At 40.2% G+C, this 24,829-nt stretch overlaps 1 protein-coding gene across 1 annotated transcript; it reads left to right on the top strand.

Annotated features, from left to right (window-relative positions):
- Window positions 1–4,800: 4,800 nt before the first annotated feature.
- elk4 (ETS transcription factor ELK4) lies at window positions 4,801–24,828 on the top strand. The gene is made up of 6 exons (XM_034688783.1): window positions 4,801–5,002; window positions 13,121–13,335; window positions 17,497–18,246; window positions 18,396–18,635; window positions 20,614–20,733; window positions 21,004–24,828. Exons 2-6 carry the CDS (start codon window positions 13,129–13,131, stop codon window positions 21,100–21,102), a joined length of 1,416 nt encoding a protein of 471 aa, XP_034544674.1. The 5' UTR covers window positions 4,801–5,002; window positions 13,121–13,128; the 3' UTR covers window positions 21,103–24,828.
- Window position 24,829: the final 1 nt, after the last annotated feature.

Here is a 24,829-nt window from a genome sequence, read left to right as displayed (position 1 = left end):
TGAATTGTATTTATTTTATTTTATTTTTAACTATGTAAGCACATTGTTGTATTCTCCTGTCCTGTGTTGTAAGCTCTATCTATCTATCTATCTATCTATCTATCTATCTATCTATCTATCTATCTATCTATCTATCTATCTATCTATCTATCTATCTATCTATCTATCTATCTCTATCTATCTATCTATCTATCTATCTATCTATCTATCTATCTATCTATCTATCTATTTTTTAAAGTATCAGTAATTTTAATGTTGTCCTGTTGAGCAGCTTTACTTACTGTTGCAGAATCTAAATCCATTTTAAACTCTTCTAATCTCATCTGAGCCAGAGACATCTGTCGAACGTTTTATTTTGAGTGTGCTTCTATTTGTGTATTATTCTTTGTCTTTTATAGCATAGTCATCATTAAACATATTTGGAAAATATAAATTATTATTGTATTCAATATATCAAAAATGTCTTTAAACACAGTTAATCTCAGATTAGCTTTATTTTCAAGCCTGTGTTCACATCAGAGAACGTCTGAAGATAAACATAGAGCTGCACTTTAAATTGCTGAGTGCTGGTGCATGGTGGTGAAACACTACTATTATGTGCTGCCACTTAGTGGTTTATTTGAATACATATTTACACATACTATAGTTACAGATACTTCAGTATAGTAGATATAATTATTACTTATTACGATGTATATACAGCTGTATATGTTCATTATCATGCTCTGCCTCTTAAAAACACATTGCGATGAAGTGTATCAGGTAGCATTATTGTAAAATATGTTTTTCTTGTATTGTGCTGTTCAGATATATATAAGTTGGGTTTTTTTAAAGACCACATTTACATAGTCAATGGGTCCTATTGTTTCTCCCTGCATTACAATTGGGTGGCCAATGTGTTCATAGGTCCGGCCACCGGGCCATGAACTCACACAACCTGCAAACTTTTCTTCAGGCTCATCTCTTTGTTTTATTGGACTGGATTTCGAAAGATTCAAGTGAGTAAAATGTCTCAAATATTTTTTTTGATGATGATTACAATGTCTATAACATGATTATATTAAGTTATTGTGGAATTCATTCATCAAATGTGATTTTGAGCATGTTATGTCTATGTTGTAATTCTACAACCCTGGGTCAATGTGGTAGTCAAAATAGCAGTTGCACCTGACACATTCCATTGGGACACTGTACTTCTCACATGTTCACATATGAACAGATATGCTTTAAAAATATAATTTATATGATGATTACTATTAATACAAACTATGAATGTGATTTCTGTTAAAATTTTGAGTTTAGACAATAATTGATTAAATTATTTTTGGTTGCCGTATATGAAATTCTATATGTAGCAGTATTGGAAACTGCATCCGTGTCTCATCAGTTAAAAATAACTAACAGATTTGAAAAAAGACATAATTTTACTGATCCTGGGCTTTGTTTTTTGTTTTTTTTTAGCCCAAATAGCTTCTTGTTGCATTACAGTAGGCAGAAACAGGTTCTGAATGTTTTGGGGGTTGCTTGTTGTATTGTTCATGGAGAGGTGAGAATGTTCTGGAATGTGGGGATGTGAAGTGTTCCCTTTTAGTATGATAAGTAGAGACCCTAATAGGCCATCCACACACTATTGTGTAAATTTGGTGGAATGTGAAAGTCAGATTAGGATACATTTGAATTGAAACTATTTAGCCTGGAGAATATATGCTCATCTGTATTACTCACTTACGTACATATTTATTATTAATTTGTTTGTTTTACTTTTTCCATTTCAGAATGCCACCAACAAAGAGATATGTTCTCTACAGTGTGCGGGATGTGATTGATGCCATCACAAATGGAGAAAGTGATTTTGAGATGGATTCAGACACTGATACCAGTGCAAGAGGCAGATGAACATGCAAAGTGGACAAAGAAAATCTACAGTCCACTGACTGCCCAGCTGACGATTATATGAACATTGAGCCCCAAACTACCAAACACAAAATGTTCGCGACCAGTATCGTTGGCTAAAAAATGATTTCATTAGTCCCAATACTGATTTCTCTGGTCCAGATATCACCAATTATGTAATTTCCCTCCACACACCACTAGTACTTCAAGAAGTTTGTGTCCGATTATATAGAATAGATATACCAACACCCTACGCAGCAAGTGTGATGTTCGTCTTTGCTTTCAGTAGAAAAGAACTGTTTCTGGGACTACTGCTGCAAATGAACAAAGCTGAACACTGGGACACTAGGACTTTGAATGCCCAGAAGGGATTTTGTAAATTTTGTAAATACAGTATTATCTTCGTTTTTTTAATTATTAAATGACTTCATAAAAAAATATGATTGTTTTATGATTATTGTCCATGGCATAAGCTGTTATAAGGCAACATTAGCACTCAACACTGCAAAGAAAACCCAAGTTGTTTAGCATATTTGTCCAAACAAGGTGAGTATAAATACAGAAATTATGCTCCTAACTAGGCCCAACGTTGCAATATTACAACATGTCCCTAAAATCTTACTAAAACATCAACATTTTAAAAACCCTTTAATTTCTGTATCAGAGTCCCCCTTCAACAACATATGAGCGGTGAAACTATTTTTTTCTCAAGTATTTCTATATCTGGGTATTACAGGGTTAATCAATCTAACAATCATCAAAGGAATTGGCCTTACCTCACAGACACAAATGGGGAGTCGTGATATGTCTTCCAGAATTATTATTATTTTTTTTAAGTTATCTAAAAATAATATATTTTACCCACTTTAATAAAAAATATTGACAAAAATAGTCACTAACCTTGAAAATAGAAAATGTAATGAGCTTTCTGCCTTTGTTTTTGCCAGATGACTCCTAAGTTCAGGGTTAGTGAAGAGTTAATCATCAAAAGCATCAGTAACAGTAGGTTCATTCATAACAGCACAGGAAACACAGCTGAATGCTCATATAGGTAGACAAATTTTCTGCAGCCGAGCTAAATTAAGCCACATTAAATCACTTTGATGGGGGTTGCAAATTTTTGGCACCGAAAAGTTTAGGAACCCCTTCGTCTATTCAAGTAGTAAATTTCTTTGCAATAAAACACATGCAACATCTCATCACTCAAAAACAGTACAAAAACAACATCCCCACACAAATGTTGAGCAGGGACACATACTACTATAATAAACTCACTATACTCAACATATTTAAATGTCAACACATTTAAGACTTATAGATATCAGGAAATGACTTCCAGGGATTTGATCAAAGTAGTCACCCTAAGATTTGGTTCAGATTGTATGTCAGGTCCATTTACAAATATCAGAGAGTTTGATGGTGAGAACAGTCAGACGGGACTGAGCAGATCAGCACATGTTTTAGGGCCGAAAATATAGCATTTCGTAGTTGGTTCTAAAAGCCAACGAATTGTTTCCTGGATCCCTTTTTTAAATGTCTGAGTTACTCACCTAGAAGTAAAACAGAAGTCTTATTTAATAATGCATAAATCTGTTCCCTTGAATCATCTCTGTGGTGTAATCCTCTAATGATTGAGACTCACCCCTGTGTTTCAAAGTCAGCAACACGTATTTACTCAGTAGCATCAAACATTTACCACAGGTACAAACAAAGAGAGCAGCCTGAGGATAAAGTTGTATTGCCGTGTGAGAATTCTGCAGCCTTCTGAATTATGAATGACATCACAAGTTATTGAGCTACAATGCATATCCCATTAAATGCATCAAAGGGGGACTAATCAAAGGTGTGTGGTAGCTTGCTAAAGACTGGTGTTCCTTTTAATGGCCCAATGCATGATGGGATAATCAGAAAAAACAGAATACTAGAGAAGAAGAAAGGAATGCATTGTGGTGATACACTGCTCAGGCATTAGGCTGCTTCAGCCACACACCTTTTGATATCATTCCTTTCATATTTGAGGCTAATTATTCACAGGTGCCTACACGATTTACCCACAATGCCCTGGTTTTAATCGCAACACTGATGTGATGCACTCCCCTTTATTGGAAACGATTCATTTAACTGAACATCCATTCCTTTTTTAAGAAGCTGAGCTGCAATTTGAGTAAGTTTTATTTTTCAATTTGCCCTCTTGAGAAAACACATTTCCCTTTCAAGTTCTTCTTTCAATTATGAAGTGAAGCTTTATCATTTTAATAACCAACCAGTGCAAAATAGTTAATTGAAACTTTAGTCCAATTAAATTAGATGCCAACAAAGTCGGCTGCACGTGGCTGACAAAATGCCTCTTCTAGAAAAATGTATGTCAAATCGTTTGAACTAGAATCATTATACCAAGATCCATGTTAATTCAAGAGAATGTGTTAGTCAGTGTTAAAGTAAAAAAATCATTGAACACAACATCCAGAGAGACGGAGAGGAAGTGATCTCAGCAAGAGTTAAATGATACATTCCAGGACTTTCGGAAGCGACGGAAATTTGTATGCACACCAACAAGCAAAGAAGAACTACCTGTTTGCTTGTTGGTGCTGATATGAAACCGTTATTCCAAAGGGATAACATCAACACTACATATAGTATAATCTATAATGTTAAATGAACACCATAATGTAACTGCCCTGTTGTCATCGCTGTCGCTGTTCTGTGCTGTGAAAATAATAATGACAATATATTTCAAAACCAATGACCCCCCCTCCCCCCCACATTCATGTCGATAATAAAAAACCCACATATGATATCTGGGACAAAAATGCCGATGTCAAACAAAGTCTCCCCTTCTTGTTGTCGCAGAAGCGCACCCTGAGTCGCGAAGGTTCCTGATTGTAAAGTGTCCGAGGTTCAGTGAACGCCTCATTTCCTCTTCTCGTAGGGAAACATCGCTGTGAGAGCTAAAGGGAGTTTAATGTCTTTAATGCTCTGTTATTCCCCCCACACTCACTCTGAAACCTGTTTTCTGAACCATGGCAGAGTAAAAAGCCTTCCAATGATGTTCTGGGATCATTTCGACGCGGCTCGACGACTCGGAGATTCAGCGGGCTCTACGAGCGAGGTAATGTTAGCCGACCTGCTAACGGAGCTAGCTCCTCTCTGTTGTACAGTTAAAGCAAATAATCTTAAATAAGATGATTTATTGACTCTCTGAGTGTTATCAGACACCTTTTAAAGAGGTCCAGCCTGTGGGGGTGGTACTAGGACTTTAAATGACGGGAGAATGACTGGTTATGTGTATGGTAAGGTAACGAAAGTAACGCAGCTCATCAACAAGTGGTCTTTATTTTGCAGTGTGTGGGTTTCTGGCTCTCTGACACTGAAACCAGTCTCTCCAGTCACAGCTCATAAGAAACCCCATGTTATATATCTGATATGATCTGGCCTGGTTATCTCCAAGCTTCGTAGATAACATCCACTGCTAATGTGTTACATAACCTTCATCTGTTATCTTTCTCTCTGGCAGCTGTCCTATTTTTACCCTGATTTTAAAATGACAGTGTGGGATAGAGTGTGTGTGTGAGGGGGGTGTGTCTCCACACCAGCAGGTCGGGATCATGAATCTGGGCAGATTTACTCGTATCTGTAAGAAGCTTACACACAGACACACTCATGCACACCCTCACACACTTGTTGACGGATACTGACATGGAGAGGACGATTCACAATCAGCCTGTAAACATGGAGAGGAGAAGACTAAAATGATGCAACTCTACTCTTTATTTATACATCAGCTCTCATAGATTCAAGCATGCAGCCCAAAGTGCTTCACTAAAGAACAGAGAGTAAGGAAACAACAGCAAGAGGTGAAAGTGGAAAGGAAAGGGATAAAAAATACTTTAAAAATAAAAGCATGACGATCAAATCAATGAAAGAAAATCAGAGAAGCATAAAAAAAATCTAATCAAGTAATTACAATAAAATCCAGAAAATAAAATCAGAGAGGTAGAATTATAAATATTAAAATGAAATAAAATCAATAAATCAAAATCCAGAAAATAAAATCAGAAATATAAAAATAAATATAAAAATAAACTAAAATCAATAAAATAAAATCATAGAAGTAGCAGAAAAATAAATAATCAAATCAAATCATTATAATAAAGTCAATAAAATAAAATCAGAGGTAGCAGAAAAATAAATGATAAAATAAAATCATTATAATAAAGTCAATAAAATAAAATCAGAGGTAGCAGAAAAATAAATGATAAAATAAAATCATTATTATAAAATCAATAAAATACAATCAGAGAAATGCAGAAAAATAATATGATAATAAAATGAATTCATTTTATTTAAATCAATACAATAAAATCAAACACATAGCAGAAAAATAAATATACAATTAAAACAAAATATAATATAATAAGATAAAATAAAATAAGTAAAAATTATCTTAAAACAATGCTCATAAATGTAATAATTTAGTCCAGGGCTTAAAGGATATTACTCCAAAGTTAAAAGCCAGATTCAAAAGGTAAGTCTTAAGTTTTCTTTGAAGAACACTCTGAGAGCTTGCTGTTTTACTGTCCAGAGGCAGAGAGTTCAGGTGCATCAAAACAGAAAGCTCCCTGGACGGCGCTTGTGAGGGACACATGAGGAACATTATACACATGCATTCATTTGTTGCATGGTATCTCAGTTGTTTGACCAGGATCTGGCCAGCTTGATGTTTTGTGTGTGCGCAACTCAATTTTCACACTTAAAATTAGAATAGAAGTCATTCAATGTAAAAAATGTAGTTGATGAAAAAAGTGAGATGATACCCACATCTTTTTGTTTTAATACTATGAAATGTTTCCCTTTCTCTGGCACATCAATCAATCAATCAATCTTTTTTTATAAAGCGTCAAATCTCAACAAACATTATCCTCAGACTCTTGGCAAACAGGGCAGGTCTAGACCGTACTCTATGTTCTTTTATTAACAAAGACCCAACATCAAGACAGGATAAGATCCAGTCCCATCTTACAGACAGGACTCAGTCTGATCTCATCTTAATCCACCATGAACAGAGCACTTTGCAGCATTTAGCAAGTTACAGTGGCAAGGACAAAGTTTCTTTAACAGGCAGAAACCTCCAGCAGGACCAGACTCATGTTAGACACACATCTGCTTATATACACACATCAACAACTCAACAATGTTTAATAGTACGCTCAAGGTTTTTACAGTATTGTTTTTTATGTGATTAAAACTGTGACTTAATATATGCAAGGACGTATATAGTATTCTGAAAATATAAATTACCGACTTAATGCAGAGTGTTTTTCTTTTTCTTATCAGGGAAAAATCTATTTTGGGATCTAGTGGTCGAGAGATAGTATGTTTTCAACAGCCAATGGTTGGAGAGCAAGTTAGCTGAGGGCTGATATAACACGCGGATATCTCATAGTTGTTGTTTTTGTGTTGTACTTAATAACATACTACCATTTAATACAAATGAGAAATAGTGCTAAGAAAAACGTAAACTGTCCCAAAGCACATTTTATATGTTTGTTTATGTTTGTTGACATTCTCAGTTACAAGCCAGTTGCAAGCCAAATATCAAGTCTAATGGTCCTTTTCCACTACACACTCTACTTGACTCGACTCTACTCGACTCTACTCGGTTTAGGTACCTTTCCCACCAGCCCGAGTACCGACTCACGATGGTCAGGGTCGCCATAACACAGCTGCGCAAAGCTGCAGCGCGAGACTGCGTTCACATCATTTCGAACGCTACACAAACACACCAGTGGGCTCATGACTCTTCGGTGACGACATTCTCTGACCAATCAGTGGCCGGCAGTCCATCGACGTCATCTTTTAGTATCGGCTCAGCTCGCTACGAACCAGAGCAGAGCAGGTATGAAAAGCTGGTATCTGACACGAGGTACTGCGCCCGTGGAAACACAACACAAACCGAGTAGAGTCGAGTCAAGTCGAGTAGAGTAGGGCTAAGACGGGCCGGTGGAAAAGGGCCATAAGTGAACAAACACATAAACAAACACTAACTTGATTCACTCCCATTGCACAGCCTCTCCATTATACCAACTATCAGCTGACTGGAGGTTACAACAATGTGATAGAGCAGAGTTTGTATCCTGAAATCCACTATCTCTCTTTAAACCTTGTATCAAGTTTAGTGTATCGGCACGAACACACACACGGTGCAGAAACGTTATGTTAGTTAGAAGCATAGACTGTCTAATAAATGGACGTAGTCTCCGTGACGTCACCCATCTGTTTCTGAAGCTCTGTTTTGAAGCCGATCATCAGCGGATGCCATATTGGAAATGTTGAACTGAACCAAACTTCTTCTGAGCTAGTGTGAGGTAAACAGGTGGGCCTTTAGCCTCCTCGCTAACAGCTACAGGGTGCCCGCCTGTCAGTCAAGTCAGCCATGTCCTTATTTGGGCAAAACTCGTAAGTTTAATATCTTCTGAACTGTCGAGTTATAAATACAGTGTGTGAGAAATTAGCTACTCAGACCCAAGCTGTTTTTGGAACCAGGCTGTAAACATGTTTATTTCTGCTGTAAAGATCGTCTTCTTTGAATGGGTGTGTATGTGGTTTCTGTTGTTTCTGCAGCAAGCCTCAAGTGGACGCTCCATGAACTGCAGTTTAGCACTCCACATGGGCTTCATTTTTTGAGACCGGGGGTTGCCGCTTGTTTCAAGACTGTTGCTGAGTTGCAGTGTGCAAGAGAGAAGAGGCTTTAGTCAACTAGTTGAAGGCTGTTACCTCAATCAAATATTTTAATCAGCCCTGATTAATTGGGCCGACTGATTATGTCCAACCTCTATCAGAAACACTAGGTGGGTTTCAGGAAAATCCAGTTACTCTCTGACTCCTTGTCCACAGATTTTTGTGGGGAGTAGGTTTCCTCTGTTTTCATCTCCCTGACAATCGCAGGCTGTCAGGATGCACAGAGACAGCAGGAGCTCTGAAACTCCTTTAAAGGGTTTGTCTCTGCTTTCAGTGAGACATTGTTCCTCACAGCAGGAACCCTCCATCTGTTCTATCTGCAGGTAGCTCCTTCTCTGGAGAAGAGAGGAACCTGTCAGTGTGTTCTACTGCCAGACCATGCCTCCCAGACCACCTCAACATGTGGACTGACTGGTCGGATCTCAACACGTGTTGATGTACGTTCACGCCACAGATACATGGACGTAGTTTCAGTGACGTCACCCATCTGTTTCTGAAGCAGAGTTTTGAAGTGTATTGTCATATTGGGAAAGCTGACTCAACCCAACATTTATTCGACTTAACATCAGACAATGAGGCTTTTTATTCTTTTGTGTAAGTCCCATCCATGTGTCCTGCCTCTCTTAATGACACTGTTGGATGACTGCTCGTCTTCCCGTCTTATGCCTGTCCTCTTTACAATGCACTTTGATAATCTAGACACCCATCAAGGCAGTGCATAGATTGATTTATGGTTCACAGGCAGGATGATGGAGGACAAAGACGATGACGGGGAACATGATAGAGAAAAGAGAAACGCCACATGTGACCCATTAAAGATTCGCCCACCTGAGGTGTGAGCAGAAGAAGTCGTAATCACTGCTCTAGTTTAGGCTATTAGAATTTCACATGGCGGACGTTTAAAATATAAAACTTTAGATAAATAGTTCCTTCTCTGTCTACCACTTCTTACTTCTGAAGGAAGGACTTTCTTCTCATGATTTAATGATGGAAACTAACCGACCAAAATCTACACTGATCAATAAAGGCAGTGGATTAGATTAGAGTTTTGCATAAAACATAAAGTTAATCAGAGGTTGTAATTACTGTTTCTAAAGAGGCCTCTTTAAAACATAACTGCTGCTGTGATAAAGTGTGTACCAGATATAATCAACAGATGTAGCACATGTGAGGAACATGACAGTCCCCCTCTGCACACACCCACACAGTCCTGAGGGAAGGGCCAATCAAACAGAGTGAAAACACTTGTGTAAAGGTGTTCGTACAGTGAACTGAGGAACATGGTTCATCGTGTGAAGCTAGACTCAACAGCAGTTTCAGAAGCATACAGACTGCATATTAGCATGACCTTGTTCATAACAGACTCAGTTACCTTCACAATCCATTCAGAGTCCTGAGTCTTTAGACAATAGGTACTGATGTGTGTAGGACCCCAGCTCCTGCAGTCACATGCCGAAGTGTCCTTGAGCAGACACTGAGCCCCAGATTGCTCCCCCTGTAGTTCATGAGTGTGAATGTGTATGAATGAGGTTAATATTGATGGTCCCTTACCATAGCAGCCTCTATCAGTGAGTGAATGTGGTGTGAATGGGTGGATGTGACGAGTGGCGCAAAAGAGTTTTGAGAGGTCAGAAAGAAAATAAATATACAAGTACAAGTCCATTTACCATTTATTCATGGAACCTATGCTAAAGTTTAACTTCACAAGATGCTGCACTTTCCTCATTGTAGAGCAGGAGGATGCCTTTAAATATGAGTTCATTTCTTTTAAACATGATGACTATTTCTTTTAAAAATTATGACTTTATTTCTTTTGAAAATATGAGTATTTATTTTACATATATGACTTTCTTTTAAAACTTATGACTATTTATTTAAGAAATAGAACTATTTCTTCTAAAAATATGACTTCATTTCTTTTAAAGATTATGACTTTTTTACTTTTAAAAATATTACTTTATTTCTTTTAAAAATATGGCTTCATTTATTTTCAAAGTATGACTATTTCTTTTAAAAATATGAAATTATATGTTTTAAAATTATGATTTTGTTTGTTTTAAAAGTATGAATTTATTTCCTTAAAAATGACTCTATTTCCTTTACAAAATATGACTTTTTCTTTTTAAAATATGATGTTATTTCTTTTTAAAATTATGATTTTATTTATTAGAAACAAATATGACCTCATTTTCACACATGTCATATTTACAACTTAATTTTTGCAGATTTACCACTTCACTCTGGAAGTCTTAATGCTTTCATCTGTAAATGGCCTTAATACGAGTTTTTTTTAAAGGATGACCTGATCTAGGAAACAAAAGTCTGCTGTTTATAAGACATGGCAACTAGTCATTGAGGTCAATGCAAGCTAATGTAGAACACCTGCTGAGGTTGATCATTGTCTGGCTCAATACAATTGTTCCTTTTAATACTAATACTAAAAATAAAAAGAATAAAGATGTCAATAGTGATACTGATAATAATAATAATAATAATAATAATAATAATAATAATAGTAATAATAATAATAATAATAATAATAATAATCATGATCATAATCATAATCATAATCATAGTGACTTCATTTGTTGAATCCAGTCATAAAAAGCTTTACAAAAAAGGCAGGGTGCAGCATGTGCAGATGCATGTGCCGGCATGTGTATATGTGCAGACATGGATCTGTACAAATATAGATGTAAATAGTATGAATCATTATTTGAGTGTGCATGCTCTGCCATGCAGCCTGTTACTGTTTCTCATTCCCTTCCTGAGATGAATGTCTCGGATACCAGATCACATCCATACAGAAACAGAAGTGGCACACAGACAAACATGAGTTGTGTTAATGAATATGGAATAAAGTATTAAAGACATATGTTTATTAGGCTGTTATTATCATCATGGATACAGCTCCTTAAGTCAACATGAATTTCCGAGCTGTGTGCTTTCTTAATATCTTTAACGTCCTTCATCACGTATCTCTGTGAGGGGTCACATTTCATTCTCCATGCCATATGGTGTGTTATGCTACTCTTTGAAAGCCAGATGTGAGCAAGATGTTTGGCCTTTACTAGGACCAATAAAAAGCCACATCACAGTGCTACGTTTAATATGTATGCTTTAAAGAACAGTACTTTAAATGAGGTGTTATTCATCATGTTTAAGAAAGTGGCCAATGGGAACATTCTGACATAAGGTCTAGATATACGATAGTGTTTCAGTAACATTGATCTAATAACAGTAGTTCCAATCTGAGTCATCATGAGAGCCTTTAAAATCTCTCTAGTACCCATTTTCCACCGAGGCAGTTTCAGGGCCGGTTCGGAGCCAGTGCTCAATTGAGAACCAGTTATTCGTGTTTCGACTGTAAAGGAAAACTGGTTCCAGAGCGGCTCCAACTCTTTGCTGGTCTAGGACAAGCGGCAACATCCGGTCTAAAAATATGAGTCCAATACAGAAGTGCTTAAAACTGCAGTTCATCGAGGATCCACTTGAGGCTGGCTCCGAAGTACCGGAAGCCACATACACACCCATTCAAAAAAGCCGATCTTACAAACTAAACATGTTTACAGCCTGGTTCAAAGACGAGTGTAGTCTGGATAGCTCATTTCTTTTCGATCGACTGTAGCGCGAAGATATTGAGATTACGAGACTTCCAATTAGAGGCACAGCTGACTTGATTGACAGCCGGGAACACTGTAGTTGTTGGCTAGGAGGCTCAAAGCCCGCCTCTTTGCGTCACAACCGCGGGACAGCAGCAATATGGCTGCCGATGACGATTGGCCTCAAACCAGATAAAAGAGACTAATGGATTTAGAGGCAAAGCAATGGCCAGCCGAGGAGACAAGCTGCTGTTCGCCATCGTGAGGGAAAGTTCGCGCTAGTGCTGCTGGGATAAGTGGTCACGTAAATCTGACATTGTGACGTGCCTCTTCCACGGGCTCGAGTGAGTGGAAAAACAAACGGGTGCCACGTTGGTTCGCAAGTTCAATCAGTTCTGAACCAGCACGAGCAACAGCCCAGAAAAACAAGCCGGTTCACGTTGGTCGAAAAGAGGAAGAAGCAGGAAGTCTTCTTTAAGCTGTCAACTCGATCACGTTTAGAAAACGGAGAGGCATAGAAGGCGTCTGACTTCATTCATCTGTTAATGTAGGAGCTCTGGAAACACTTCTGCGCCCTGTATGGTGGTTTGATCTCTCTGGAATATGGGGACCAGATGGGATCCTGGAATATAGGAACCATATGATGAGTTTTACCAAACGGTGCACCTGAAGCTGTAAAACTACCTCTCATTCATTGGCTGGCTGTATTCATGCACATGCACACAGTTTATGCTCCAGCATTGTCAGAGCAGAGTGCATACAGCATGAGTTAAATTCAGCACTTCATTAAATGATATGTTGGAATAATCGGAATTCTCTGAACAGACTTTGTGAAGCTGTGATTGTTTGATCTAACTGTTCTTCTTTTTATCTTCTGTTCTTTTTAGTGAGAGTCATGGACAACTCTGTCACCCTGTGGCAGTTTCTGCTCCAGCTCCTCTTGGATTCCAGTAACGAGCAGCTGATCTGCTGGACCAATGAGGAGGGGGAGTTCAAACTGCTGCAGGCGGAGGAGGTGGCCCGGCTGTGGGGAGCCCGCAAGAACAAGCCCAACATGAACTACGACAAACTCAGCAGAGCCCTAAGATATTACTACGACAAGGTAAACACTGGAACTCCTCTCTGTTGGAGGACACAGGTCTGCTCTGTGTTTCAGGCCTGAGCTCTGATGTGTGTTGTTATAAGTTTTCATAAGCCAATATATCAGAATCAGAAATACTTCATTTATCTCGGGGTGGAGAATTCAGTCATTACAGTTGCTCTATACACAATAAGTCAGGGGTTCCCAAACTTTTCAGCCCGCAACCCCCAAAATATAGGTGCCAAAGACTCGCGACCCCCGCTGTCCCTCAAAGTGATTTAATGTGGCTTCATTTAGTTGTACGGTTCTGAAGCCAAAAAATCCTGCTCCTGGGCGCCGCCATTGTGCAGCCAGAGCCTGTGAAGCCCAAGCGGCAAACTCCGGTCTCAAACGATGAAGCCAATGCGGAAGTGCTATAAACTGCAATACATCGAAAATCCGCTTGAGGCTGGCTGCAGAAACACCGGAAACCACATAGACATGAATGGGAAAAAGACGATCTTTGCAGCATTAATAAACATGTTTACAGCCTGGTTCAAAAAACGGCTTGGCCCTACAAAGCTAACTTCTCTAATGGCACACACTGGGGGGTGAATTTTTTTTTTTCTAACGTGATGGTTAAGAAGATATTAAGATTATGAGTTTTGCCCAAATAAGGACATGACTGATGTGACTCCCGGTCGGGAACACACAGCCATTGGCTAAGAGACTCACACTACGTCACACTCTGCCTAGTTGAGTTCCACATTACCAATATGGCTGCTGCCGTCGATTTGCTTCTAAACAGCTCTCAGGAACAGATGGGTGACGTCACGGATACTACGTCCATATTTTATACAGTCTATGGTGAAGCCACTGTAACAATATCCACCCTACAGCGTAGCGTCACAAGACGCTGTGTGTCCTTTGAAGTTTCCCTCTACGGAGGCTGTGAATCAAAAGAAACCCGGAAGTAAAACCCTGTTTTTTAACCTCTGATAACTAACGAAAAAGAAACTTTTCAGAAAAAAGAGGCCTTGGACACAAAACAGTCAAATACTAACTACATATCACCACAGCATACGGATGTGAGAAACATTTGTACCACGTGTATTTATTTTTTTAAAGTTTGACTGCTCCCCCATTCAAATGAATGGGGGAGACAGATTTTTTGACCTGTACTGCAGCCAGCCACCAGGGGCAGACACTCTGCTGAAAGCTTAACCTCCAGCTGAGTGAGATGCACCCCTGCTTGCGACCCCCCAGGGGGTCCAACCCACACTTTGGGAACCCCTGCAATAAGTTATACAAATACAATAATAATCTAGGTAGAAAATTAATACATGGTTGAAGTCCCCAGGGATCAGGAAGAGGGCACTCTGGTGGTCTGTCTGGAGAATGTTGGACACCGTAGTCAGGTTGGCAGAGGGGGGATGTAAACAGCTACCAGTATGACATGTGAGATCTCCCTGTGCAGATAACATGGTTGGAGGCCCACAGCACTATCCCGGTCTACCCGGACAGTCTGGAAGCCGTCAATAGAGACGTTGTGGTCAGGAATATCCTGATGCAGCCACGTTTCCGTGAAGCACACCATGCTGCATTCCAGAAACTCCGTCCGACTCCTGGCTAGTCCTGTTAGCTCGTCCATCTTATTATCCAGAGATCTCACGTTGCCCATGATGAAAGAGGAGAGACACGGCTTCTATCTTCTCTTCATAAATCTCCGTCTTCTTAAACCACTTCTATCACCACAAGACCAACTGTGGATCAGCCATCAGCTGGCTTGTTGTTGCCTCTTTGTGAAACCTGATTGGACACATTCCCTAAATACTGTGACTATCTAATACTCCTCTGCCTCCCATGACCACAACTGTGAGCATGTGTTGTTCCTCTACTGTGGTCCACTTACAGGCTTTTTAAATGTCAGATGTTGGCCTCTGAGGGCGGAGTGATTTCAGAGTATGGTTGGTCATCGATGACCCCGTAGTGGTGGAGTGGACACAATGAGGTTGATAGACTGGAGCTGTAATTGAAGTCTTTCTGCTTCTTGTTACTTCATCATTTTCCATAACTCGCCCTTAAGCTGCTAGAAGAAAAGATTAGATCATATAAACAGTAAACCAGACTGCTTTGTTCTGGACTCACAGTTTTGATGTTCCTAAAACTGATCAACTTCCATATTTTCTTTACAAAAGTTAGAAATGTAAGACTTGGTTTTCTGTTGATAGTTGCTCCTTGAGTTAGTACACCATAAAATGTCTACTACATCTGCTGTCTTCCCGTTACCTTGCAGCAATGAATCAATGAGTTACTGTTTCTGACCTTTATTCAGTCGGTGTCGGTGGTGGACAAAGTACACGTCTTCATTACTTAAGTCAAGGTATAGATCCTCCTGGTCAAACTTTACTCCAATACAAGTGAAAGTTGTTCAGTCAGATTATGACTTGAGTTAAAGTCCTGGAGTACTTTCTTTTAAAAATACTGAAGTATTCAAAGTACTTTTTAAAATATCTCTAAACGTATTTCACAAAGCATGAGTGCAGTCAAGAATGCATGGGTGTTCATTCTGCTCCATTCTGTGTATCTAGAAAACACGATTTCATATCTAAAAAGTCTACCATGAAATATAAACTAAGTTACTACAAGCACAGACAAGTTTCAAATGTTCATCTGGAATCAAAGCAGTGTGTTAGCTCCAGACCTCCACATGCTTTCTCAGGTTAGATGCTGATGTTTTGTAGGCTGTGATGAAGTTTGTGTGGTAAACAGATCAGAGATTTACAACAATTCCAACAATCATTCTTTATTTCAAAACCTCAAACGTGGGTTTAAAATATGGCCGTGGTGCTCAGGTAGAGAATCATCATGCTTCTCAGTCATAGCCATCATCACCACGACTAAATGAACGGACTGATCTGAAGAACGTTTGATATACGCTCAACTGAGGTAAGGCTTAGAGGGTGACACAGGAGTGGGTTTTTACTCCTGTCCCACCCCACTCCCACAGAAAAAAATCTTGTCCCATCCCACTCCCATCCCGCTCCAGAATGACTCCCGCTCCCATTTTTTTCAGTAATATTTGCGACTTCCCTGCCAGTTCTGTGAGCTTAATAGATAGGTCATTACTTCTGACTTTGCGTTACAAATCAATTTTTACCACATCGGTTTCTCCACTGGTGTTTGCTCCCTCCATTGCTGTTCTTCTTTGAATTCCGGCGGAAATCAGCGGCCAGAAGCACTGTTGGCCTCTGGGCTGTGTAGTTCTTTTGACTTGCGTTACAGTGTTGGCTTATTGACTACAGAAACGGTGGCGCCTGTCCAATTTTTTTGTTTGTTTGTTTGTTTTTTTGGTTGGTTCCCGCTCCCGTCTGCTCACGTTAACTTTTTTATCCTGTACCGTCCCAATCACATGATTAATAATAAAGTTGACTCCCATCCCTCGGGGATGTGTGGATTCAAAAGTAAGATATTTGTCTTTAAATGGAGTAAAAGTAATAAGTTCACCAAAAAATAATACTCAAGTAAAATACAGATACTCAAAACATCAAATGAAGCTCCTGAAATCAGTCTACCATGAATGAAACAATAAATAGTGTAGAGAATTAGACCTCTGAGTGCCTTTAGGTCTACTTTAATACCAGTTTTAAAAGACGTACTGTATCAGATGGCAAACTTGGTGTTTATTTCCTCCCTCTGAGATGTGTAAGTCGGGCTTTATGTCTGTCACAATTGAACCAGCCCACGAGGCTCAGCCGTTAATGTTTGAGCCAGCCGCAGGACTCTCCTATGGGACTGTTCCCTCCAGACTGCTGCAGCACAGAGCAAACCAGCACAATAAACACCACTTAATTGCTCCTCAGGATGGTCAAAGTCCTGCTCAGAGATGTGCAGTAGGAGGGGTGGGGGGGTGGGGGGGCTGTCAGTTTCCCACTCTGCCACTCTGCCTGCGGTTTGACAGAAGTGCAGCATGACCCTGTGGGCGTTCTGGGCAGGGCTGCTCTGGTATGTTTGGCAGCAGCGTTACAGGCTGCTCGTTTGGTACAGACAGGAAGGACTGAGCTGTCCCACGCACGGGGCTTTGCTGTGGTCTGACTCCTCGACTCTCTTTGGTCGAGCAAGCTGCACAAAGAGAAGTCTTGTTTCTGCTCAAGCTGTCTCTAGACTAATGATGTAACTACTTTATTCCTCTTGTTTTTCCAGAACATCATAAAGAAAGTGAACGGTCAGAAGTTTGTCTACCGCTTTGTTTCATATCCTGACATCCTGAAGGGAGATGCTGCTTCTCGAGCAGAGGGTGGGGATGCGGGTGCTCGGGGCATCCCTCCCCTGTCAAAGAGGGCAGACAGCACCCAGCAGGAGGATGAATCTGGTGACCCCACCAAGTTGGGTGGTAGTGCAGCAGCTCTGAGTGCCAGCATCAAGCAGTCAAACCGCAATGACTACATCCACTCCGGCCTGTACACCTCCTTCACCCTCAACTCCCTGCAGAATGGGCGCCAGCTATTTAAGTCCATCAAAATCGAGAACCCAGCAGAGAAGATGGCCGACAAGAGAAGTGTCACAACCACCGCCCGGATCCAAGAGCTGTTCCCTCAGCATCACCAGCCAACTTCTTCACCATCCGTCATCAAGTTTGGAAACCTCCCTCCAAAGCCAGCACCAGCACCTCCTCCTCAGGTTGTAATCGAGTCCACGCTGATATCCAGCCACATGGATCCTCTGCAAGCACAGTCCAGGGCTGAGGACGTCCACACACACTCCTCCCTGCCGTCCCAGTCCATCTACACGTTTGAGCACATCCGTCCATCGGAAGCAACATTTGGCCTAACAGACCTCACCTCAGCTAGCCCGTCTCCAAGCCTAGTGCCTGAGTCCTCCCATGAGCTGGTGATCGACAGCGACATCGAGTCTGGATCATCTCAGCCCACGGACGCTCGGACGCTGGAGAAGGTCAGGACACATTCAGACGCCTCTCAATGCAGAAAAGTAGTTCATGATGGATGAGAAAGAGTTTGATAATAAACTCACTTTCTTCTATGATTATTTACGTTTAAATGTTTGATTTATTTAAACATGACTCCTCTGTCTCTTCTCACCAGGTGGATAGCTGCATCGGTTTGTCTGTGGAGGACAACAGCTTGGTGGACACTGAAACCAGCTCGTCTTCAGTGAGCAGCTGCACCACGCTCAGCACTCAGAGCTCAGGAAAGGCACGCAAGCCCCCCAAGATCCTCCAGATCAGCCCCCCTACTCTGCTGGTCACCACCTCTGACTTCTCCCCCATGAACCTCTGCAGCCCTTCCCTACCTACTGCCTCTCTCACACCAGCAATGCTACAGGTACGAGCATGATCCTCCGATATGTATTTATAGAAAACAACCAAACAAAACAAAAGGTAAAAACTTGGGCTGTCAAAGTGATGACTCATGCTCTTCAGAGTAATCAAGTCAAAGTAAAACATACTTTAATCACAGAATAGTGAGTTAGTGAGTTAGTGATTAGATAAGATAAGTTATTGGATTTTTTTTTTTACAGCAGTTTTCAGCAAGAAACAGGAAAGTACAACAATTTAGTTACAAAGTTAAAATAGAATAATTAAAGGTAAAAATAAGAATAAAGCACTGGTGTCCTTTGAATTACAAGGCAGTAAAGCTAACATCCCATGTAATAATAATAATAATAATAGTAATAATAATAAAAAATAACTATAAAATAAAAAATATTATTATCAGCTATTTTATTATTATTTATTTGTACATATAATAATAATAATAATAATAATAATAATTATTATTATTAGTAGTAGCAGTATTATTACTATTTGTATTATTATTACTATTATTATTATTATTATTATTATTATTATCATTACTATTATTATTATTATTATTATTATTATTATTATTATTATTATTATTATTATTATTATAGTGATTTTCATTTATACAGCACTTTTCAAAACTTGGTTACAACAGCAAGAAGAAATGGCAGAAAGGAAGATTAAAAACTGAGGACCGCCAACAAATAAAAGATAAAACCATGTTGGAAGACTAAAAACAAAAAAAGAGGAAACGATTAAAAAATCTAAAATATAGGATAATAAAAAGCTGTCAGTGATTCTGCCTGAAAAATGATAAAAACATCTGGATTAAAACACGCTCAGGTGACATCTCCTGTAAAAGCACATCAATGAGATTTTAAAAGAGGATATGTTATTGATATATGAGATGAGTGGGTTTTTTTTCATGGTCCCTTTCTCAGACTTCATTAAAACCATTATTAAAAAATAAATAGGAAAAAGTCGTTTTCACCGTTTATAAAAACCCTCTCAGGTTGTGTTGATATTGATTTTATTGTATTGTCTATCTCTTACTTTATGTTTTTGCTGTGACAATAACCTAACACTCAAACAAACATTACATCACGTCATATATTAAATCACAGTAAACCCCCATGTAGGGACAGATCCTCACCAGCAGGGAGCAGCAGTGCAGCAGCTGTCTTTGATGCCCAGTTGTTGGGTCGTGGTTGGGTTGTAGTCTACATGACAGTTTGTGCTACTCTGTATAATGAAAGAGTCCGTTAGATTAGCTGTTTCAGGATCTGTTGTTTTTGTTCGGTCCCTTACTGAGGATCAGGTCTGATCATGAGATCTGATGTTAGACTACCAGTCAGCTCAGTTATGAATGTGTTCCTCTTCGAGTCTCTCTGCTGTCACTGATGGAGTCAACTTTTTAATATTTCTGCCTTTGTCAAGCATTTAAGGTTCCACAGAACACAGTAAACAATTACAAGACAGCTTTCACTGGGACGAGGGCAGTGAGGAGCAAATGGTATGTGAGGGATCATGTATGGTGAGCAGGTAGTTATGGGGAATAGAATCCAGACTCGGTGAGAGAGGACCCAGTCGGGAAGGGGTTCTATTTCCCATAACTACCTGCTAACCATACATGATCCACTTTAATTACCTGGCTACTGACTTAAAATACAAACATGTTGTTAAAAACATTGATTAAAGATTATCTTATTGATCTAAAATGATTTATGTTTACAGTTTTTAAAAATAGTCCCAGTGATTCCTCGTCAGTTATCGTTCCATGGTGATGGTTTCTTCTCTGCCTGTTGTGATGGATTGAACATGAAACTGTTCTCATTCAGCTCTCCTTCTTCTCTGAGCTCTGCGGCTCTGTTTGCTGTCGTTTTTTTTTTCTGTTACTGAATAGATGAAAATCCAAACTGAGTCGGTATGGTCCATGTTGTTGTTTTGATTCAGCTCAAAGCTGTAGCACTGAGTCTTGTTTGTTTGTCTCCCTCCAGACTCCCACTCTGTTGCTTACTCCCAGTCCGCTGCTGTCCAACATCCACTTTTGGAGCACGCTCAGTCCAGTGGCTCCCCTCAGCCCAGCCACACGTCGCCAAGGAGCCCACCTGTTCCAGGTTAGTCTGCAATGGCATAGAGCTGTTTTACAAGTTAGGTTATTTTTATTGCTCAAGGTAACCAGTGAAGACCTTGATTCTGCTATGAAACACACAGATCTGTCGGTCTGTAGAGCTGGTTTTGATTCTGGGTGAGAGGCTGATCTCTACATTCAGTAACCGATAACTCGGGGTCTAAAGATCAGATGACTGATATCTGCATCTTTTAAAAGCTGCATCTCTTCTGTTTGCACCCTGAAGCGTCTGAACCCTCACTCTGCTCTCTTTCAGTTCCCGTCAGTCCTCACTCCTCAGTTCCAGATCCCTGTTCATAGTCTGGATGGGACCAACACACCAGGGCCCATTTCTCCAGACCCTCAGAAGACATAGGTATAACCCCCATGGCGTCACCTCACATGACGCTGCATCACTTTGGACCCAAACAGCCAGAATTTGTTCCCCCTTACTGCTTCATCTCCTGCTCTCACACCCAGAACAATGATGTGGGATCTCTGTTTCTGCCATTCCTCCATCCAGCACGTCGGAGCACGCTCAGTCCGGCTCAACATTAGAGTTTGTTTCAGATCATTCACACCCCCACAGATGCTTTCTTGCACTCAGACACATTGGTGCCATCTTTCCTGACGCCCTCGTGGATTTTTCTCATCTGGCTTTTTGGGATCCTCAGATGCAACAATTCAACAGAGGGAGCAGATTCTATGAGAACAGTAGCTGTTTGTGAATTGGACCCTCCGCAGTGACAATCTGCTTCTTATTGGACACAGAGCGGTGATATGGCAGATGTCTGACTCTCTCCTCCTCGTCTTGTGCTGCCAAAAAGACACGTTTAGTCAGTCTGTAACCTTGAGCTCTGTCCTTACCTTACTCTTCTTGAAGGGTAGTGCTTTAACTCCGTAGTGTGGCAACTCCCGTTCTCTTTTGCCCTGCCTAAGTGTGCAATGTTTGCTGCTCTGAAATGCCGGCTCAGTAGAACCAGATCCAGCTGGACTTTTAACGTGACAGTCTTAGAGTGACGTGGCCATAATCTGAGCTGCCATGCATCAGAACTCTCAGTTTGTTAAACCTGGAGGCCGGTGTGGTGTGGTGTGGTCTGTCTCCTGTCAGTGAGCTTTCAAGTGGAGATGAAAGTAAATGAAGCCATAATCCTTTCTGTGCATGGACTCTGCACACAGAGTCTGTCCTAATGCCTTCTAAAATCAACTCCACATCATGCGAAGTACACTCATTATAATTTACTAAAACCTGCAGACGTTTCAAGGAATTGTTCTGCATTTTGCAAAATACCTGAATTCACCTTCTAGTAGAAAGCTAGACCGGATTGATCAAATGATTGTGTTGATAAAGCGGATACAGGTCAAAGGTCACAGAATCTGCCTGCAAGCTTTTTAAAGCTGACCAATGAAAGCACTGCAAGCTGAAGCATCAGAATGTCACTGACCCTGCCTCCATATTTACTCCTCAGACTCAGCTGTGGATGAATCTTCTAGTCTTACCTTGGGTAGGACAGTATTTACCCCAAACGTCAAACGATTTAAGGCTGGTTTATACTTCTGTGTCGCCCCTACGCAGCAGGGTCTGACTCGGACATGAGCACTACATACTTGTGCGTCGATGTGTCCGAGTCGCGCAGCAATTCTCCGCTGAAGGATCTTGGAAGTATTGTAAATGCAGGAAATACAATGCCGCCGAGCGGACCAATCACAGAGCTTGCGGTCCGTGATTTTGGATGAGGTGCACATCAGCTATGCACGTAGGCCTCTGCGTAAGTACAGGAGCTACGTGGACCTCCAGCGTAGGCTATGCTGTTGATTTGATGCAGAAGTATAATTCAGCCTTTAAGTCCAGTCCAAAACAAAGCAGGACAAAGTTGTTCCTCATAAATCTGAACCATTCTCCAAAAGCCTGCTCTCTTCTCTTTGTTGGAAACAGATTGGCTGAGTAACTAAAGTTATAGCACGAGTGCAGCTATCTGATTGGAGGGACTAGCTTTAACTTTTCCCAGCCTTAGTTTCCCGATTTTAATCACCACATGATCCTGATGACTGTAGAAAGCTCCTGGATCATTGAAGCACCTTTACACCATGAAAGGTCTCAAACCTGTTTGGATCACCAGCCATGAGGGGTTCACACTGTTTTGTAAATGACTTTAAAGCCATAAGCTGACTCAGACTCAGGAGTTGGATCAATGTTTCTATGCTGTTAAATATGGAGAATTGTGCACCACACATGTTTACATGATACTTGGATAGATCACGTTTTAAGTGTTTCTTAACCCAAGTGTCCCTTTCTAACCCAGGGATGGATGGAAAACCAACCTTGAATGGAGAAATGCACACTCTTCTTTCCTCAACTTAAACACACCTGCCCCTGCAGCCCATCAGAACGGTTCATAAGGTGCCTTACCATAGACGAGCCCCGGTTTATTCCCCTATAGTTAACAGAGTTCATCCTTCAAAGTTAGCACAGTCCAAACCGTTTGCTTCGTTTCACATCTCTGCATCGACCAAACCTGAACTTGGTAAGTCTGAAGTGAGACCTCACAGGGAGACTTCAAGCGGCTCACGTGGTCTTTAGGAGGATCATGAACATGCTGCGGTGTTTTTCAGGATGCGTAACTGTACATACAGATATCAAGTAAAGTTAGTGACTCTCACTCGGCCATGCCTCTTTCTAACCTGCTTCTAAATGTTTGTAAAAACAAGTTTACTCAGAAAGTATATAAATATATATATATGAAACCTGTCTATTATTTTTGTGTAATCTCCCTTTTTCCTGTAACACCAATAGAATTTTTAGATTAATTTCTATTTTTGTAACGGCCAGATATTTAGATGTCGACTATTTTGGGTTCTCTGACGTTTTCTCTTCGTGCATGTTTCTTTATGTTGTTTTCCTCTCGTGTATTTGGGAGCTGTGGCCCTGCTCGCCGTGGCCCCGCCCGCTGTGGCCCTGGCTGTTTTTAGGAATCAAAGCCTTATGGGGGAGAAATCTAAATCTATGTTTTGTACGTACAGTGTTTTGATATGGTGTTGATATTGTACATGCAGATGTTGTGACGGGACGTTTGCACTTACACTGTCGGGGTTCCTGTAGTATTGGATTGTGTCGCTTTTTCTAAGACGCAGATTTCGATATGTTGACGTTTGCTTATTGAGAGATGTATTTTTCCCAAAGGGAGGATTAAATTATGCACTTGGTATTTTATACAGTAAATCTTAACTTTTTCAATGTTTATCAAAAGATTTAAAATGATTAGGCACTACCATTCAATATTTATTTGTATGAGTCCAATGGGATTGGGTGCTCACCTTGCATTTTTGCAGAGACTTTGATGAAAAATGAAAAATCTAGCTGGATATTATCCCGAGAGACCATCTGAACCTTTTCTCCATTAAAGCACCTGTGAGGAATTTTTTACAGGTTATAAATCAGATTGAAGTTGATGCTGATGCCTCTTCATGACGCACAAATGACGCACACACACCGTCATCATCATCACTAAGACTTAACCCTGACAAATTCTAAAGTTATATTTTTGGGCATTTTTGCCTTTAATGGATCGGGCAGCTGAAGAGAGACAGGAAATGTGGTGGGTAGAAAGTGGAGAAGAAATGTTCAAGGCTGGAAATCGAGCGTGCAACCAACGACTGTATATGGGGCGTGCTTACACCGCCACCCCAAGATTGACAGTTTCTCTACTGAAACCTCTGTGAGGGGTTCGGTCTCAGTCCAGACGGCCGTTTTAATTTGATTAATCAAAGACAGCAGCTTGATACAACTTTGTCATGCACAGCACAAGGTCAGCAACATGATCAAATCTACAAACCTGAAGTTCCTCACAGCAGCTTTACATCTTTAGGACTCGTTGTTTTTCCTGTTTTATCTTCGGATGTCTTTGACCTTAAAACCGAAGGTTCCGTTTCTAAAAGAAATGATGTTCCTGCTTCGTTCTGTCCAGTTTTCAGTTTGTTTCATGCTTTTTAAATCGTTTACAAGCTACTTGTCTTAAGTGGCGTATTAATGTATGAGAGGTGTAGAGGACGTGTTTATAATGGATGAGAAGGTGTGACCAATAATAAAAGACCTCTAACCACAG

Source organism: Notolabrus celidotus, chromosome 1, assembly GCF_009762535.1.
Source record: "Notolabrus celidotus isolate fNotCel1 chromosome 1, fNotCel1.pri, whole genome shotgun sequence".
In the NCBI taxonomy this organism is placed as follows: domain Eukaryota; kingdom Metazoa; phylum Chordata; class Actinopteri; order Labriformes; family Labridae; genus Notolabrus; species Notolabrus celidotus.
This window is presented reverse-complemented; position numbering and strand designations above follow the sequence as displayed.